At 50.1% G+C, this 21,430-nt stretch overlaps 1 protein-coding gene across 13 annotated transcripts in view; it reads left to right on the top strand.

Annotated features, from left to right (window-relative positions):
• The window catches only part of AGRN (agrin), a 582,966-nt gene that overhangs the window by 537,235 nt on the left and 24,301 nt on the right, over window positions 1–21,430 (top strand). For 10 of the 13 annotated variants that reach the window (XM_088481095.1, XM_088481092.1, XM_088481091.1 and 7 more), the window contains 3 exons: window positions 2,569–2,580; window positions 3,548–3,664; window positions 4,457–4,646. In XM_088481095.1, the coding sequence (XP_088337221.1) occupies window positions 2,569–2,580; window positions 3,548–3,664; window positions 4,457–4,646 (319 nt within the window). The remainder of the gene's footprint in view (window positions 1–2,568; window positions 2,581–3,547; window positions 3,665–4,456; window positions 4,647–21,430) is intronic. The other 3 variants (XM_088481096.1, XM_088481100.1, XM_088481089.1) reach the window with 1 other exon arrangement.

Below are 21,430 nucleotides of genomic sequence, written 5' to 3'. Positions count from 1 at the left end.
CCCATTAAACTACTATTTTGTGTACTATAACTTTAGCATTAACTACTAACACTAACAGCCTCCTTTCCTCTGCTGCGCAAATGTGCCTTCTTCTGAGCGCATAATAAGCCTGCATTTTTTGGCGCAGCAGGGGTCTTTACACAAAAATGGCTCTAACTCTACATCAGTACCTGTAACTCTTTGAATTTTTAATAGTTATCATTTGGTCCAATTAAGAATGTTGCGCTGAAGTGTAAAACATTTTACTTACTGGCTGTGGAGAATTTTTCAGTTCTGGACGGTCCCCCAATGCCACTAACAAACTATGTTAAGGGGCTTTGATGTATGTCTGTGCAAACAGGCAAATTGTAGCAGCAGGGGGCAGCAGCAGGCTGAGAGGTCGAGTATTAGGGGACCCTGCCAGTTCAGAAGAACGCCGCACTGCCACTATATTTTATAGCTCATCATACTGAGCTCAAGCCCAAAACTAAGTTGTGACTACAAGACAACTAAATCTCTTCATCTATTATATCAAAATCTGAATATGTAAGAAAATAGATAATGTTATTGCTGTGTACTTTATACATCTTATATGATAACAGTACTGTTTACAGTTTGTCATATATATTGTCATTGTCGGTAAGTTACTGTGCAGTTGCATGCCTTGTTTTATGACCTAGGTGGTGCTATTTCTGTTTTATGACCTAGGTGGCTTCAAAATATTATTTTTAGAATGTCTTTTCAGGAACAATTTATATTTTTAAGCTTAATTATGGACATAAACTATGTTCATTTAATAACAAATAGAAGCTACCTGCAAATATTAATGCTGAATATGAAATCATTGTACATGCCTCACAATACAGCTAGACCCTGGCCGGAACTTGTCACCCTTCCAGTTATGTATGTTGTACTGATCTTAGTGTGGTATGTACTATGCGGAAAAGGAAGAGCCTGAATGCCAAGCACAATATTTATTATTTCTGTGGGCAGTGTCAGACAGGCGCTTTTAGCAGGCAGCATTGTACTGACCACCGCATATTAAAGTAATAATACACTTATTCTATCTCCTAATATATAGTTATGATCATACATTTCTTACCCAACATATAGCTTATATATACCAAATGCCCATTAACTTGTGTTTATTTTTTAAAAGTTCATGTTACTTGGCCATATATGCACATGGAAAAAGGCACTGACTGTACATCTGCTGGTGATTCCTCCGTGCGTCTCTCCACCATGTCACCACCAGTGAGGAGACGGATATAGGTGCCACCAGCTGACCATGTGACTTCCCCCAGCAGCACAATCATACATCGGCAGCTGCCGACGAGGAGATGGGGGCATATTCTCGTGAACTGGGGGCATCAGCTGAAATCTTGCCTTTAGGCAATATTTTGGGCCAATGCCCCTATCCCCAGATGCCGGAGTTGGGGCATGGGTGAAATGCAACATGTTGGATTTCACTGATTTGCCAATCAAGAACAAAATATGATCATGATCAGCAAATCGGGGATTTTTAACATGTAGAATTTCATTGATTCCCCGACGGATTGGTGACCATTGATGGCCTCTGCATGGCATTTCTGTGTATGTATGGGGAACATAAGGCACCAAATTGGTCAGGGCCGGCTATGACAATCACTGTCTCACATTGTCATGTGCACAGTATAACTTCTCTTATTCTCTATACCATGTCCCTATCTGTCCTTATCATGGCTCCTGCTCTAAAAGTGAACTGTATGTAATATCCTATACAATAGAAGTGTGTCAGACATTAATGCGGTACCTGTCATGCTATGGGCAGCAGTGCTGTACATCTGCAGATACATGTCATGTCTTTTACTAATGGATGAACCTGCCCAGTAAATTGCAATTCTCCTGGATATTGTACTTAAACATCACTATGAGATCCCACCAGATGGCTATTTAAAGTACTGTAATTACCAAATTAGACCACAAATCGACTGCTTTGTAGGAGAACTGTTAAATAGACATAATCAATAGCACTTTCCTTCTAGCCTAATTACAATCAGAGAGTACATCAGAACCCAATCTTTTCCATTGTGTTGAGCCCACAAATCTGTATCACAATGACAGAGAGCCGTCGCTGTCTCCCAGCCCCCTACAGCTGGTCATCTCATTGAGGTGATCGTGATCTGAGAAAAGTACTGTAAGATGTTCCCATTAATAACATCAGAATGTTTTTTTGTTTGTTTTTTTAAATAAAAGAGCATTTTAATTGACTTCAAATCTTTTTCAAAAGAAAAACAAAAAAAACCCGTTATTGCAAGTAGTGCTTGGCACGGATCCATACAATTAAGAGACGGCCGTCTGCAGCGTTTGTTTGAGTAAAGCAGTTGTCTGGGCCGCTGGCATGGACTGATGCTGTAATTGGCGCACAGTACTCTGTAGGGATTGGTGCTCAGAGAGTATGTTTCTAAAGCTTGCTAAAAACTTTGAATTGTGGATGGATGACGTAGCCGCCCTGCATGCCGGAGCTTTTACAATCCACTGATGTCTTCTTTTCTTCTCCTTTTTCCTCTTCTCTCTGTCTCTGCTATTGTTGCGCTCTCTGGATTTCAGAAATCCCGTAAGGTAAAGATAAGCAAACGTGTTTCATCCCATATCCCATGTGTATCTCCATTCCAGCCCTTCTATTAATCACTCTTAGACTAGATTACGTATCTGCTTTGGTGTTTGTTTCTCTCTTTCCCTTTAATGTATTTTATCTTTTCAGTTTTTTTTTTTCCTCACAGAAACTAAACCTTTTTTTTTTGTTCCAAGCATTTTCCAATCATTTCCAGCCATCCATCCATCTCTGTAACTCCAGTGAGCATCAAGCACTAATTAACACAGACCTTTAATCAATGGGAATAGTGCAGCGTGCGTGTTATTAAGGGAACCTATTGGGACCAGTGCAGAATGAGCAGCTTGTTTGGCTGTTGTGGTACAGCAGAGATTAACTAGTGAATGCTGTGGCTGTTTTTATTAATGGGGTTTGAAGGAGAAATATAGATCTATAAGACTCGTAGGTGACGGGATTATTCTGTTCTATACTTGTATGGGAGTAGTAACACACAACGCTGGTAGATTTGCTTTTTATATGACCGCATAAGTGCAATTTTTAAAAATGCTGCAATCTGTACTAGACCAGCAGAGGGCGACATAGAAACACTGAAATCCTGCTTAATACTCTCTTTAAGGTGAAATTCAGTGTTTCATAGCTTCAGAGGGCTCGGGCTGGGGACTACGGGTGTACATTATAAATACATTGAACATCCCCTGCCCCCCCCCCCCCAATTTCATCCTGTAACACAGCAGGAACAGAGTCCCCTCTAGCAGGCTGATGTTATACCACAGACTTATGCAATGATTAGACTGAGTCTTGTAGGGCAGCATGGTGGCTGGATTAATGAGTGGGTCTCCGGAATCCTAGGTCTAGTAATGTAGACAGTTAGTGGGTAGCAAACGGCGTGCAAGTGCGGAAATGTTGCCCATCTTCCTTTCATTCCGTGCACTGTCTGTTTCCAGTATGTAACCTATCCTTTGCCTCTTTCTCCAGGCACCACACACTGCTCTAAACCTGAAGGAGCCCCTCTATGTGGGTGGATCATCCGACTTTAGCAAATTGGCTCGAGCAGCAGCGATATCTACCAGCTTTGAAGGGTCTATCCAGAAGGTAAGAAGCCATACCCATGAGCCCGTATTGGTCAGCCTTGTAAGAATATTTTCCTATGGCCCCAGCTGTTACCTGTAGTAAGTGTCACAGGCACACATTCCTTCTTGCACTCAGTCACTTCACTATGCGCTGTTGGTGCAGTGCTTCCGTATTGGCCATCTGTACGGGTTGGATACGGGATGCCAATACAGAATCCTGACGCCGGCATCCTTACAGGGTTAGAATACCGACACTTGGTTTAACATAATCCTAAACCTTCCCCCCCCCCCCCAGTGCCTAAATCTAACCTCCCCATTTTCACACCCATTCTCGCGCCCTAACCCTCCCCATAGTGCCTAACCCTACCCCTAAGGCCTAATCCTCCACCCCCCACCCCAACCCCGCTACTTACCTTCGGGATACCGGAGCCAGGATTTTGACAAGTGTCGGGATTCCGGCGTCGGCATTCTGAACGCCATTATCCCAGTGGTCGGGATATTGACGGCATCCCATCTGTACACCCTGATCTCATATACTCACTCGTCCCACTTTTGTCTCCGCAGCTCATATATTATTTAGTCTTATTAAACCCAGTTGCTTTCCCTCTCATTGCCTACGCTAGCAGAGTAGTTTTGTGGGAGAGTAACAATGAATTTTCATACGGGGTATGGACTACAGGCTGAGTCTGTGGTATTGTGAGCTTGCTGTGAATCTGGTTATGTAGAAGTAAGACCAACAATTATTAAATCGGGGAGAAGAACGATGTTACCCAGACTAGAAAATCCAGTTTTGCTGATTGGTTGATTTTTGCAGATTTCCATCAAGGGGCTTCCTGTACTGAGGGAGGAGAACATAGTCCACGCCATGGAAATCTTTCCATTCCGCGACCACCCCTGCACCCAGAAACCAAACCCTTGTCACAATGGAGGACTCTGTACACCCAAAAAAGAGACCTTTGAGTGTATCTGCCAGAGAGGCTTCTCAGGGGGCCACTGTGAGAAAGGTAAGTTCACCAACTCCACCCCTAACATTTCACGCTCATCAATGATCGAGGACTCATGGCACAAACTCGGACACTCATTACAGTACTGGCACATGGCTATTCTCCACACACCCCAAGTTTTATCAGAGGAGACTCTGCGTCATTTCTCTGTGTTTTCCATCACATGGCAGACAGTGCTGGAACTGGGTTCTGTGACTTCTGTCACACATGAGTTGATAAGAGTGTATCTGCTTTCATGTGGCAATCTCTTACACTGCCTACCATGTGCAGGACAGCAGCACGAAACGCTGTAATGCTTCTTGGCTAATACGTCTGTGTACAGGACGGCCTGTGTGACAGTGCTGCAAATCATATGTATATATGATAAAAAGGCTAGCTATTGTAAGCTCTTTGTGTTCAATCAAACATTTTATTAGCTTATTTATTATCAAACTGTAGTATTTCAAAGTGGTACCTGCAGGAGCCAATAATACTGAGAATGCAGCCAATCAATTCACTAGGAACTACTGGCATCACTATGACACAGGCGAGGCACGAGGTGATATCTCTCATAAGCTGAGTCCTCAGGAAGATTGGTCACCGTACCCGCTGTGCGTAGGCAGCCGGAAGAGCGCAAATGTCCATACATCTCCTTTATAGCAGTGTCATGAACATCTGATGGTGAAGGAAGGTTGTATCCATTACAAAGACTGAAAGTTAATATAATTATTCAAACTTATGGTGGCAGCAGTGGGAAATGACACTGAAGAATGCGTTTTACTTAAAACTACTTAAAAATCCATGTGTGTGTAATAATGCACTTCCTATACATTCTGCAGATGCAGTATTAGGAGTCAGGGAGTAGGTCAGTGAGCATGTAGTGAGCGTGTATGCTGAGGGTCTTCTACAGGTCACACTTCTAGTTTAGGGGGTGTTATTCAATATAATACACATGTCGTCTCATGACACCAGAGCTCACAGATTATACAGTAAGTGATGACTTCAGCTGTTTATAAAGATGTTATGTATACGAGTTCATACATATATTATATGTGTACAGCATTATACAATTGATAAAATAGATAAGTATATAAATTGGGGCAATTGGTTCTTCTGTATCATATTCTATTTCTCAAGTATAGTTTCATTGTATTTGTACATGATGATCTTAAAGATTCCTTCCTTGGATTCCCACACTTCACAGCTGACTGAACAGGAGATGGAGAAAAATCAATAAATAAAATGAACTGTCAGACAGATCAAATTGGAGCTTTGTGCTGCATAATGCTTTCACCTCCAGCATTCCCACAGGGGCCCGCTTGCAGATAGCTCATACTAGCGTTACTGTATTCCTCGCATCCCACCTGCTGTATACCTGACTACTGCAGCACTTTCACCTGTACTCATCCCACCCACTGTATACCTGACTACTGCAGCACTTTCACCTGTACTCATCCCACCCACTGTATACCTGACTATTGCAGCACCTTCACCTGTACTCATCCCACCCACTGTATACCTGACTACTACAGCACCTTCTCCTGCTCTCATCCCACCCACTGTATACCTGACTATTGCAGCACCTTCACCTGTACTCATCCCACCCACTGTATACCTGACTAATACAGCACCTTCTCCTGTTCTCATCCCACCCACTGTATACCTGACTACTACAGCACCTTCTCCTGTTCTCATCCCACCCACTGTATACCTGACTACTACAGCACCTTCTCCTGTTCTCATCCCACCCACTGTATACCTGACTACTACAGCACCTTCTCCTGTTCTCATCCCACCCACTGTATACCTGACTACTGCAGCACCTTCTCCTCCTCTCATCCCACCCACTGTATACCTGACTACTGCAGCACTTTCACTTGTACTCATCCAACCCACTGTATACCTGACTACTGCAGCACTTTCACCTGTACTCATCCAACCCACTGTATACCTGACTACTGCAGCACCTTCACCTGTTCTCATCCCACCCACTGTATACCTGACTACTACAGCACCTTCTCCTGCTCTCATCCCACCCACTGTATACCTGACTACTGCAGCACCTTCACCTCTTCTCATCCCACCAACTGAATACCTGACTACTACAGCACCTTCTCCTCCTCTCATCCCACCCACTGTATACCTGACTATTGCAGCACCTTCACCTGTACTCATCCCACCCACTGTATACCTGACTACTACAGCACCTTCTCCTGCTCTCATCCCACCCACTGTATACCTGACTATTGCAGCACCTTCACCTGTACTCATCCCACCCACTGTATACCTGACTACTACAGCACCTTCTCCTGTTCTCATCCCACCCACTGTATACCTGACTACTACAGCACCTTCTCCTGTTCTCATCCCACCCACTGTATACCTGACTACTACAGCACCTTCTCCTGTTCTCATCCCACCCACTGTATACCTGACTACTACAGCACCTTCTCCTGTTCTCATCCCACCCACTGTATACCTGACTACTGCAGCACCTTCTCCTCCTCTCATCCCACCCACTGTATACCTGACTACTGCAGCACTTTCACCTGTACTCATCCAACCCACTGTATACCTGACTACTACAGCACCTTCACCTACTCTCATCCCACCCACTGTATACCTGACTACTGCAGCACCTTCACCTGTTCTCATCCCACCCACTGTATACCTGACTACTGCAGCACCTTCTCCTCCTCTCATCCCACCCACTGTATACCTGACTACTACAGCACCTTCACCTCCTCTCATCCCACCCACTGTATACCTGACTACTACAGCACCTTCTCCTGCTCTCATCCCACCCACTGTATACCTGACTACTACAGCACCTTCTCCTCCTCTCATCCCACCCACTGTATACCTGACTACTACAGCACCTTCTCCTCCTCTCATCCCACCCACTGTATACCTGACTACTACAGCACCTTCTCCTCCTCTCATCCCACCCACTGTATACCTGACTACTACAGCACCTTCACCTACTCTCATCCCACCCACTGTATACCTGACTACTGCAGCACCTTCACCTGTTCTCATCCCACCCACTGTATACCTGACTACTGCAGCACCTTCTCCTCCTCTCATCCCACCCACTGTATACCTGACTACTGCAGCACCTTCTCCTCCTCTCATCCCACCCACTGTATACCTGACTACTGCAGCACCTTCTCCTCCTCTCATCCCACCCACTGTATACCTGACTACTACAGCACCTTGTCCTGTTCTCATCCCACCCACTGTATACCTGACTACTGCAGCACCTTCTCCTGTTCTCATCCCACCCACTGTATACCTGACTATTGCAGCACCTTCTCCTGCTCTCATCCCACCCACTGTATACCTGACTACTGCAGCACCTTCATCTCCTCTCATCCCACCCACTGTATACCTGACTACTGCAGCACCTTCACCTCTTCTCATCCCACCCACTGTATACCTGACTACTACAGCACCTTCTCCTCCTCTCATCCCACCCACTGTATACCTGACTACTACAGCACCTTCTCCTCCTCTCATCCCACCCACTGTATACCTGACTACTACAGCACCTTCACCTGTTCTCATCCCACCCACTGTATACCTGACTACTGCAGCACCTTCTCCTCCTCTCATCCCGCCCACTGTATACCTGACTACTGCAGCACCTTCTCCTCCTCTCATCCCACCCACTGTATACCTGACTACTGCAGCACCTTCACCTGTTCTCATCCCACCCACTGTATACCTGACTACTGCAGCACCTTCATCTCCTCTCATCCCACCCACTGTATACCTGACTACTGCAGCACCTTCACCTCCTCTCATCCCACCCACTGTATACCTGACTACTGCAGCACCTTCACCTCCTCTCATCCCACCCACTGTATACCTGACTACTGCAGCACCTTCACCTCCTCTCATCCCACCCACTGTATACCTGACTACTACAGCACCTTCTCCTCCTCTCATCCCACCCACTGTATACCTGACTACTACAGCACCTGCTCCTCCTCTCATCCCACCCACTGTATACCTGACTACTACAGCACCTTCACCTCCTCTCATCCCACCCACTGTATACCTGACTTCTGCAGCACCTTCACCTCCTCTCATCCCACCCACTGTATACCTGACTACTACAGCACCTTGTCCTGTTCTCATCCCACCCACTGTATACCTGACTACTACAGCACCTTCTCCTCCTCTCATCCCACCCACTGTATACCTGACTACTACAGCACCTGCTCCTCCTCTCATCCCACCCACTGTATACCTGACTACTACAGCACCTTCACCTCCTCTCATCCCACCCACTGTATACCTGACTTCTGCAGCACCTTCACCTCCTCTCATCCCACCCACTGTATACCTGACTACTACAGCACCTTGTCCTGTTCTCATCCCACCCACTGTATACCTGACTACTACAGCACCTTCTCCTCCTCTCATCCCACCCACTGTATACCTGACTACTACAGCACCTTCTCCTCCTCTCATCCCACCCACTGTATACCTGACTACTACAGCACCTTCACCTACTCTCATCCCACCCACTGTATACCTGACTACTGCAGCACCTTCACCTGTTCTCATCCCACCCACTGTATACCTGACTACTGCAGCACCTTCTCCTCCTCTCATCCCACCCACTGTATACCTGACTACTGCAGCACCTTCTCCTCCTCTCATCCCACCCACTGTATACCTGACTACTGCAGCACCTTCTCCTCCTCTCATCCCACCCACTGTATACCTGACTACTACAGCACCTTGTCCTGTTCTCATCCCACCCACTGTATACCTGACTACTGCAGCACCTTCTCCTGTTCTCATCCCACCCACTGTATACCTGACTATTGCAGCACCTTCTCCTGCTCTCATCCCACCCACTGTATACCTGACTACTGCAGCACCTTCATCTCCTCTCATCCCACCCACTGTATACCTGACTACTGCAGCACCTTCACCTCTTCTCATCCCACCCACTGTATACCTGACTACTACAGCACCTTCTCCTCCTCTCATCCCACCCACTGTATACCTGACTACTACAGCACCTTCTCCTCCTCTCATCCCACCCACTGTATACCTGACTACTACAGCACCTTCACCTGTTCTCATCCCACCCACTGTATACCTGACTACTGCAGCACCTTCTCCTCCTCTCATCCCGCCCACTGTATACCTGACTACTGCAGCACCTTCTCCTCCTCTCATCCCACCCACTGTATACCTGACTACTGCAGCACCTTCACCTGTTCTCATCCCACCCACTGTATACCTGACTACTGCAGCACCTTCATCTCCTCTCATCCCACCCACTGTATACCTGACTACTGCAGCACCTTCACCTCCTCTCATCCCACCCACTGTATACCTGACTACTGCAGCACCTTCACCTCCTCTCATCCCACCCACTGTATACCTGACTACTGCAGCACCTTCACCTCCTCTCATCCCACCCACTGTATACCTGACTACTACAGCACCTTCTCCTCCTCTCATCCCACCCACTGTATACCTGACTACTACAGCACCTGCTCCTCCTCTCATCCCACCCACTGTATACCTGACTACTACAGCACCTTCACCTCCTCTCATCCCACCCACTGTATACCTGACTTCTGCAGCACCTTCACCTCCTCTCATCCCACCCACTGTATACCTGACTACTGCAGCACCTTCACCTGTTCTCATCCCACCCACTGTATACCTGACTACTGCAGCACCTTCTCCTCCTCTCATCCCACCCACTGTATACCTGACTACTACAGCACCTTCACCTGTTCTCATCCCACCCACTGTATACCTGACTACTACTGCACCTTCTCCTGCTCTCATCCCACCCACTGTATACCTGACTACTGCAGCACCTTCACCTCTTCTCATCCCACCAACTGAATACCTGACTACTACAGCATCTTCTCCTCCTCTCACCCCACCCACTGTATACCTGACTACTACAGCACCTTCACCTCCTCTCATCCCACCCACTGTATACCTGACTACTGCAGCACCTCCTCTCATCCCACCCACTGTATATCTGACTACTACAGCACCTTCTCCTGCTCTCATCCCACCCACTGTATACCTGACTACTGCAGCACCTTCATCTCCTCTCATCCCACCCACTGTATACCTGACTACTGCAGCACCTTCACCTCTTCTCATCCCACCCACTGTATACCTGACTACTACAGCACCTTCTCCTCGTCTCATCCCACCCACTGTATACCTGACTACTACAGCACCTTCTCCTCCTCTCATCCCACCCACTGTATACCTGACTACTACAGCACCTTCACCTGTTCTCATCCCACCCACTGTATACCTGACTACTGCAGCACCTTCTCCTCCTCTCATCCCGCCCACTGTATACCTGACTACTGCAGCACCTTCTCCTCCTCTCATCCCACCCACTGTATACCTGACTACTGCAGCACCTTCACCTGTTCTCATCCCACCCACTGTATACCTGACTACTGCAGCACCTTCATCTCCTCTCATCCCACCCACTGTATACCTGACTACTGCAGCACCTTCACCTCCTCTCATCCAACCCACTGTATACCTGACTACTGCAGCACCTTCACCTCCTCTCATCCCACCCACTGTATACCTGACTACTGCAGCACCTTCACCTCCTCTCATCCCACCCACTGTATACCTGACTACTACAGCACCTTCTCCTCCTCTCATCCCACCACTGTATACCTGACTACTACAGCACCTGCTCCTCCTCTCATCCCACCCACTGTATACCTGACTACTACAGCACCTTCACCTCCTCTCATCCCACCCACTGTATACCTGACTACTGCAGCACCTTCTCCTCCTCTCATCCCACCCACTGTATACCTGACTACTACAGCACCTTCACCTCCTCTCATCCCACCCACTGTATACCTGACTACTGCAGCACCTTCTCCTCCTCTCATCCCACCCACTGTATACCTGACTACTACAGCACCTTCACCTGTTCTCATCCCACCCACTGTATACCTGACTACTACAGCACCTTCTCCTGCTCTCATCCCACCCACTGTATACCTGACTACTGCAGCACCTTCACCTCTTCTCATCCCACCAACTGAATACCTGACTACTACAGCACCTTCTCCTCCTCTCATCCCACCCACTGTATACCTGACTACTACAGCACCTTCACCTCCTCTCATCCCACCCACTGTATACCTGACTACTGCAGCACCTCCTCTCATCCCACCCACTGTATATCTGACTACTACAGCACCTTCTCCTCCTCTCATCCCACCCACTGTATACCTGACTACTGCAACACCTTCACCTCCTCTCATCCCACCCACTGTATACCTGACTACTGCAGCACCTTCACCTGTTCTCATCCCACCCACTGTATACCTGACTACTACAGCACCTCCTCTCATCCCACCCACTGTATATCTGACTACTACAGCACCTTCTCCTCCTCTCATCCCGCCCACTGTATACCTGACTACTGCAGCACCTTCACCTCCTCTCATCCCACCCACTGTATACCTGACTACTGCAGCACCTTCACCTATTCTCATCCCACCCACTGTATACCTGACTACTACAGCACCTTCTCCTCTCATCCCACCCACTGTATACCTGACTACTGCAGCACCTTCACCTCCTATCATCCCACCCACTGTATACCTGACTAATGCAGCACCTTCACCTCCTCTCATCTCACCCACTGTATACCTGACTACTGCAGCACCTTCACCTCCTCTCATCCCACCCACTGTATACCTGACTACTTCAGCACCTTCACCTCCTCTCATCCCACCCACTGTATACCTGACTACTACAGCACCTTCTCCTCCTCTCATCCCACCCACTGTATACCTGACTACTGCAGCACCTTCACCTCCTCTCATCCCACCCACTGTATCCCTGACTACTACAGCACCTTCATCTGTTCTCATCCCACCCACTGTATACCTGACTACTGCAGCACCTTCTCCTCCTCTCATCCCACCCACTGTATACCTGACTACTGCAGCACCTTCTCCTCCTCTCATCCCACCCACTGTATACCTGACTACTGCAGCACCTTCTCCTGTTCTCATCCCACCCACTGTATACCTGACTACTACAGCACCTTCTCCTGCTCTCATCCCACCCACTGTATACCTGACTACTGCAGCACCTTCACCTCCTCTCATCCCACCCACTGTATCCCTGACTACTACAGCACCTTCTCCTCCTCTCATCCCACCCACTGTATACCTGACTACTACAGCACCTGCTCCTCGTCTCATCCCACCCACTGTATACCTGACTACTGCAGCACCTTCATCTCCTCTCATCCCACCCACTGTATACCTGACTACTGCAGCACCTTCACCTCCTCTCATCCCACCCACTGTATACCTGACTACTGCAGCACCTTCACCTCCTCTCATCCCACCCACTGTATACCTGACTACTGCAGCACCTTCACCTCCTCTCATCCCACCCACTGTATACCTGACTACTACAGCACCTTCTCCTCCTCTCATCCCACCCACTGTATACCTGACTACTACAGCACCTGCTCCTCGTCTCATCCCACCCACTGTATACCTGACTACTACAGCACCTTCACCTCCTCTCATCCCACCCACTGTATATCTGACTACTGCAGCACCTTCACCTCCTCTCATCCCACCCACTGTATACCTGACTACTGCAGCACCTTCACCTGTTCTCATCCCACCCACTGTATACCTGACTACTGCAGCACCTTCTCCTCCTCTCATCCCACCCACTGTATACCTGACTACTACAGCACCTTCACCTGTTCTCATCCCACCCACTGTATACCTGACTACTACAGCACCTTCTCCTGCTCTCATCCCACCCACTGTATACCTGACTACTGCAGCACCTTCACCTCTTCTCATCCCACCAACTGAATACCTGACTACTACAGCACCTTCTCCTCCTCTCATCCCACCCACTGTATACCTGACTACTACAGCACCTTCACCTCCTCTCATCCCACCCACTGTATACCTGACTACTGCAGCACCTCCTCTCATCCCACCCACTGTATATCTGACTACTACAGCACCTTCTCCTCCTCTCATCCCACCCACTGTATACCTGACTACTGCAGCACCTTCACCTCCTCTCATCCCACCCACTGTATACCTGACTACTGCAGCACCTTCACCTGTTCTCATCCCACCCACTGTATACCTGACTACTACAGCACCTCCTCTCATCCCACCCACTGTATATCTGACTACTACAGCACCTTCTCCTCCTCTCATCCCGCCCACTGTATACCTGACTACTGCAGCACCTTCACCTCCTCTCATCCCACCCACTGTATACCTGACTACTGCAGCACCTTCACCTATTCTCATCCCACCCACTGTATACCTGACTACTACAGCACCTTCTCCTCCTCTCATCCCACCCACTGTATACCTGACTACTGCAGCACCTTCACCTGTTCTCATCCCACCCACTGTATACCTGACTACTGCAGCACCTTCTCCTCCTCTCATCCCACCCACTGTATACCTGACTACTACAGCACCTTCACCTGTTCTCATCCCACCCACTGTATACCTGACTACTACAGCACCTTCTCCTGCTCTCATCCCACCCACTGTATACCTGACTACTGCAGCACCTTCACCTCTTCTCATCCCACCAACTGAATACCTGCCTACTACAGCACCTTCTCCTCCTCTCAACCCACCCACTGTATACCTGACTACTACAGCACCTTCACCTCCTCTCATCCCACCCACTGTATACCTGACTACTGCAGCACCTCCTCTCATCCCACCCACTGTATATCTGACTACTACAGCACCTTCTCCTCCTCTCATCCCACCCACTGTATACCTGACTACTGCAGCACCTTCACCTCCTCTCATCCCACCCACTGTATACCTGACTACTGCAGCACCTTCACCTGTTCTCATCCCACCCACTGTATACCTGACTACTACAGCACCTCCTCTCATCCCACCCACTGTATATCTGACTACTACAGCACCTTCTCCTCCTCTCATCCCGCCCACTGTATACCTGACTACTGCAGCACCTTCACCTCCTCTCATCCCACCCACTGTATACCTGACTACTGCAGCACCTTCACCTATTCTCATCCCACCCACTGTATACCTGACTACTACAGCACCTTCTCCTCCTCTCATCCCACCCACTGTATACCTGACTACTGCAGCACCTTCACCTCCTCTCATCCCACCCACTGTATACCTGACTAATGCAGCACCTTCTCCTCCTCTCATCTCACCCACTGTATACCTGACTACTGCAGCACCTTCATCCCCTCTCATCCCACCCACTGTATACCTGACTACTACAGCGCCTTCACCTCCTCTCATCCCACCCACTGTATACCTGACTACTACAGCACCTTCTCCTCCTCTCATCCCACCCACTGTATACCTGACTACTGCAGCACCTTCACCTCCTCTCATCCCACCCACTGTATACCTGACTAATGCAGCACCTTCACCTCCTCTCATCCCACCCACTGTATACCTGACTACTACAGCACCTTCACCTCCTCTCATCCCACCCACTGTATACCTGACTACTGCAGCACCTCCTCTCATCCCACTCACTGTATACCTGACTACTGCAGCATCTCCTCTCATCCCACCCACTGTATACCTGACTACTACAGCACCTTCACCTCCTCTCATCCCACCCACTGTATACCTGACTACTACAGCACCTTGTCCTGCTCTCATCCCACCCACTGTATACCTGACTACTACAGCACCTTCTCCTCCTCTCATCCCACCCACTGTATACCTGACTACTACAGCACCTTCACCTCCTCTCATCCCACCCACTGTATACCTGACTACTGCAGCACCTTCACCCCCTCTCATCTCACCCACTGTATACCTGACTAATGCAGCACCTTCACCTCCTCTCATACCACCCACTGTATATCTGACTACTACAGCACCTTCTCCTCCTCTCATCCCACCCACTGTATACCTGACTACTGCAGCACCTTCACCTCCTCTCATCCCACCCACTGTATACCTGACTACTGCAGCACCTTCACCTGTTCTCATCCCACCCACTGTATACCTGACTACTACAGCACCTCCTCTCATCCCACCCACTGTATATCTGACTACTACAGCACCTTCTCCTCCTCTCATCCCGCCCACTGTATACCTGACTACTGCAGCACCTTCACCTCCTCTCATCCCACCCACTGTATACCTGACTACTGCAGCACCTTCACCTATTCTCATCCCACCCACTGTATACCTGACTACTACAGCACCTTCTCCTCCTCTCATCCCACCCACTGTATACCTGACTACTGCAGCACCTTCACCTCCTCTCATCCCACCCACTGTATACCTGACTAATGCAGCACCTTCTCCTCCTCTCATCTCACCCACTGTATACCTGACTACTGCAGCACCTTCATCCCCTCTCATCCCACCCACTGTATACCTGACTACTACAGCACCTTCACCTCCTCTCATCCCACCCACTGTATACCTGACTACTACAGCACCTTCTCCTCCTCTCATCCCACCCGCTGTATACCTGACTACTGCAGCACCTTCACCTCCTCTCATCCCACCCACTGTATACCTGACTAATGCAGCACCTTCACCTCCTCTCATCCCACCCACTGTATACCTGACTACTACAGCACCTTCACCTCCTCTCATCCCACCCACTGTATACCTGACTACTGCAGCACCTCCTCTCATCCCACCCACTGTATACCTGACTACTGCAGCATCTCCTCTCATCCCACCCACTGTATACCTGACTACTACAGCACCTTCACCTCCTCTCATCCCACCCACTGTATACCTGACTACTACAGCACCTTGTCCTGCTCTCATCCCACCCACTGTATACCTGACTACTACAGCACCTTCTCCTCCTCTCATCCCACCCACTGTATACCTGACTACTACAGCACCTTCACCTCCTCTCATCCCACCCACTGTATACCTGACTACTGCAGCACCTTCACCCCCTCTCATCTCACCCACTGTATACCTGACTAATGCAGCACCTTCACCTCCTCTCATACCACCCACTGTATATCTGACTACTGCAGCACCTTCACCTCCTCTCATCCCACCCACTGTATACCTGACTACTACAGCACCTTCACCTCCTCTCATCCCACCCACTGTATACCTGACTACTGCAGCACCTTCACCTCCTCTCATCCCACCCACTGTATACCTGACTGCTAGAGCACCTTCACCTCCTCTCATCCCACCCACTGTATACCTGACTACTACAGCACCTCCTCTCATCCCACCCACTGTATACCTGACTACTGCAGTGCCTTCATCTCCTCTCATCCCACTCACTGTTTAGCCGTGGCGAAAGGTTTTGAGAATGACACAAGTATTGGTTTTTACAAAGTTTGCTGCTTCAGTGTTTTTAGACCTTTTCGTCAGATGTTACTATGGTATACTAAAGTAAAATTACAAGCATTTCATAAGTGTCAAAGGCTTTTATTGACAAGTACATTAAGTTTATGCAAAGAGTCAATATTTGCAGTGTTGACCCTTCTTTTTCAAGAAAACTGCAATTCGCCCTGGCATGCTGTCAGTTAAATTCTGGCCCACATACTGACGGATGGCTGCCCATTCTGGCCTAATCAATGCTTGGAGTTTGTCAGAATTTGTGGGGTTTCTACTTCAGGGTCCATAGGGGGTCCACAGGGTTGACCTTGGGGTATAGCTGGATCTGGATCCACGGGCACCACGCAGTTAAAGCTTTGCTGCTCCCAGGATGCACTTGGGTCCGTCCTCCTCTATACCCCGCCCCGGCCACAGGCACCTCAGTTTTAGTTGGTGCCCGGCCGGAGTCGGGTCACCCTGTCGCAGTGGGGCTGCAGGAGCAGCCCCTAAGCTTTATTTTAAAAGAAATTTTTTTTATTTTTTTCTTCTTTTTTTACACTTTTAGAGCGGCAGCATCAGACTGTCCTTTAGGACGTCCACGCTGCCGCTCCTTCTCCCCGCTGGCGCCGCGACGCCAGTACAGCTCTGGGGATCGCGGCGGGACCCCAGAGCCTGTACTAGCCGGGCTCTGGGGACTCCCTTGACTGCTGCCGGACGCGACGGGGATCAGGTAAGCCGCGGGTCGCCGCGTGCGGCGGCCCGCGGATACTTCAATGCAGTCAGGAGCCTCCGGTCTCTGGGGACAGACCGGAGGCGCTAGCGGCGGCGACGGGCTCCCCCTCAATTGAGGAATACCCCGCGTGTCCGCTAGACCACCAGGGTATCAGGCTGGTAGCGGGACCGGCAACCCGGGGGTTAATTGCTAGCCTGGGGAGGCAGCCTTCCCTGTCTAGCGGCTCCTCCCCTCAGCTCAGCGCGCCTTTCAACAAGCAGTCTGGCGTCGCTGAGCTGCTCTTATCTTACGGCCACTCCTCCTCTGAGGTCTCCGGCGGCCATCTTTACTGGCACATCGCAGACTCCCAGGCGGTATCAAGTGGACCGGTCCCCCTGTGTACCTCTCCCCTGCTAAAGGACAGTGTACACAGCGCTATAGCCCTCCCAGACACTGAATCTGGGCGGTTGATTGTAGCGGAAGGTGCAGTGAGTATAACTTTTCTGCATTGTATGTGACTATTGCTAGTGCTGCCTGTCTGTGACTTATTCTCCTTACTGTCAGCTTATAACTATCCCTTTCCTTCTCCTACGGCCCGGCAGGTGTGTGGGGGAAGGGCGTTTTTCTGAGACCCTCACATATATAAAACACGTATTTGTGGGGTCAGTCACATACTGTTGTGTGCTACACAGTACCATATCTGGGCTGTTGTTTCGCATACTGGTGAGTGCGCGGGTGTTAAAACCGTAATTCCTCTGGTGATACCTATTTCTTGTGTATTTACGGTATCATGTCGGATGAGGAGACTGAGCGCTCTGTGGCTCCTGTGCTATTTTCCTGCAGACGCTGTGCTGCTGGAGTTGATGGGGAGGACTTATCTCAGGATGGTCTGTGCGGGCGGTGCCAGCTGGTACCGGGCCCCTCCAACCCCCCTGTATCACAGGACCCTCCTTGGGCGATGTTTTCACAGGTGCTGGCGTCTATTGCGGACCGGTTATCGGTCCCATCAGCGGTCCCTTCTAGGGCGTTACCGCAGCCCACCATCCCCCATTCCCCGAGGGTTCCACAAATGTTGCGGTCTTCCCCCGGGGCCCAGACTGTGGGTCCTTACTCGGGACTGCCTGTGTATGTGCAGTCTTCCCCAGGGACGTGTCAGTCTGTAGTGCCTTTGCAGAGTGTTGCTCCGACGGCTCCTCCGCCTTGGGTGGATGTTCTATCCAGCTCCGTACAGAGTCTGGCGGCTTCATCCTCGGCGTTTCAGTCTATGTTGCAAGGTGATGTGCCACCAAGGGTGTCTAAACGTCCGGTTGTGAGTTCACTAGCTGCGCAGTTGTCGGACTCGGAAGTGTCCTCAGATGATGGAGAAATCCATGAGGACTCTGACTCTGATGTCATGGGGCAGGAGGTGGAAGCTAAGTCCTCCATTAATGTTCCAGCCTTAGTTAGGGCGGTGCGGGCTATCCTACATGTTGAGGATGATGCGCCGGCTCCTAGGTCGAAGTTTCCTAATTTTAAAAAGGCCAAGGTGACCTCAACTGTGTTCCCCCTGTCTGATCAATTATCGGATCATATGGCGGCGGCCTGGCAATTACCTAGTAAGAGGTTCCATCCACAGAAGAGGTTGGCGGCGAACTATCCTTTTCCTGAAGCTCATTGCAGGAAATGGGAAACTCCGCCGGCGGTGGATTCCCACTTTACCCGCTTGATCAAAAGCGCGACGTTGCCATTGCCGTCTATCTCCTCTTTGAAGGATCCCACGGACAGGAAGGTGGAGACTTGTTTAAAGTCCATTTATTCTCTTTCCGGGGCGGTGGCTCGCCCGTCCATGGCTATCTCCTGGGTGGCTAAAGCCATTGAGGCATGGGCCAATGCCTTGGAGGATACCTTTCCTGATGAGGCTCCGGATATCCAGAGAGCGTTAGTGGGACAGATGCGGGATGCAGCTTCCTATATTGGGGAAGCGTCTTTGGATGCCAGCCTGCTCACTTCTAGGGTGTCGGCTGCAGCGGTATCTGCTCGGCGCTCCCTGTGGCTGAGGTCCTGGAGGGCTGATGCAGATTCAAAAAAGGGTCTGGAGGCCTTGCCTTTTAATGGTGATTTACTATTTGGTCCGGATTTGGACAGAATAGTGGATACTTTGGCTAAGTCCAAGTCGGCTTTTCTCCCTTCGGCCTCTGCGCCGGCTAAAGTGAGGAGCTCTGCCTTTCGGTCCTTTCGGGTTCAGGGTAAGGCCAAGGGCCAGTCCTTCCCGAGACATTCGGCGACCAAGGCCGCACCCAAGCCCAAGAAGCAGGCATGGAGTGCTCGGCGCCCTTCCTCCAAGCAGGAGGATAAGCCTGCTGCCTGATGGGACGGGCCTCTCTCTGGGGGACCCCAGAGTGGGAGGCCGACTTCTCCAATTCGCCCAGTGTTGGCACAATACCACCACGGATGCCTGGGTTCGAGAAGTAGTCTCTCAGGGGTACGCCCTGTCTTTTCGGTTCAGGCCGCCCCACCAGTTTTTCTGTACGAGTCCTTCTCTGGACAAGACCAAAGCTGGTCAGATTCAGGTAGCTATAGAATCCTTGCTACAAGCAGGGGTCATTGTTCCCGTTCCGCAGTCTCAGCGCGGGACGGGGTACTATTCTACTCTGTTTCTGGTACAGAAACCCAATGGTTCTCATCGCCCTATCCTGAATTTGAAGTCTCTGAACAGATACCTCAGAGTTCCCAGGTTCAGGATGGAAACGTTACGTTCCATCATTCTGGCGATGGAACCCGGGGATTATATGGTCTCCCTCGATATCCAGGACGCCTATCTCCATGTGCCCATAGCACCGGCACATCAGCGGTATCTGAGGTTTGCTATCCTGAACCATCACTACCAATTTCGGGCGTTGCCTTTTGGCCTTTCCACGGCTCCGAGGGTGTTCACCAAGGTGATGGCGGTTATGGCTGCCCACCTTCGGGGTCAGGGTCTACGTCTGTTGCCGTACCTGGACGATCTTCTGCTGCTGGCGAGCTCCCCGGAGGTGCTTCTTCGACATCTCCACCTGACCATTGCTTGTCTTCAAGCACACGGGTGGTTGATAAACTGGAAGAAGTCCTCCCTGATTCCATCACAGCGGATGGTTCATTTGGGAGCCCTGCTGGATTCTCGTCAGCAGCGGATTTTCCTGACTCCAGAGAAGGTCTCCTCCCTGCAGCTGCGGATACACAGTTGCCTGAGCAGTTGCCGCCTGTCGGTCCATTCAGCTATGAGAGTTCTGGGGTCCATGGTGTCGACATTCGACATGGTGGAATTTGCCCAGTTCCATTCCCGGCCCCTGCAGGGGCTGATTCTATCGGAATGGAACGGGTTACCTCACCGGATCCGCTCTCAGATGCTGGTGTTGTCCGCGGAGGTTCGGCAGTCTTTGGCTTGGTGGCTTCAGATGGTGCATCTGGTCGAGGGGCGCCCCTTTTGGATCCCGGACTGGGTCCTGCTCACGACGGATGCCAGTCTTCGGGGTTGGGGGGCAGTGACCGGCTCATTATCGCTTCAGGGTCGTTGGTCCGCGGAAGAAGCACTTCTCCCCATCAACATCCTGGAACTGCGGGCTGTGTACAGGGCCCTGCAGTCGTCCGGCCCCGCTCTTCACGGAAGGGTGGTTCAGGTGCAGTCCGACATCGCCACCACGGTGGCGTACATCAACCACCAAGGGGGAACTCGCAGTCGGGCAGCAATGTCGGAGGTGTCTCGCATTCTTGCT

Source organism: Taudactylus pleione, unplaced genomic scaffold (assembly GCF_031769625.1).
Source record: "Taudactylus pleione unplaced genomic scaffold, aTauple2 ptg000264l, whole genome shotgun sequence".
NCBI classification, from domain to species: Eukaryota; Metazoa; Chordata; class Amphibia; order Anura; family Myobatrachidae; genus Taudactylus; species Taudactylus pleione.
Note: the sequence above shows the minus strand (reverse complement) of the source record. Positions and strands in the feature narration are given on the sequence as shown.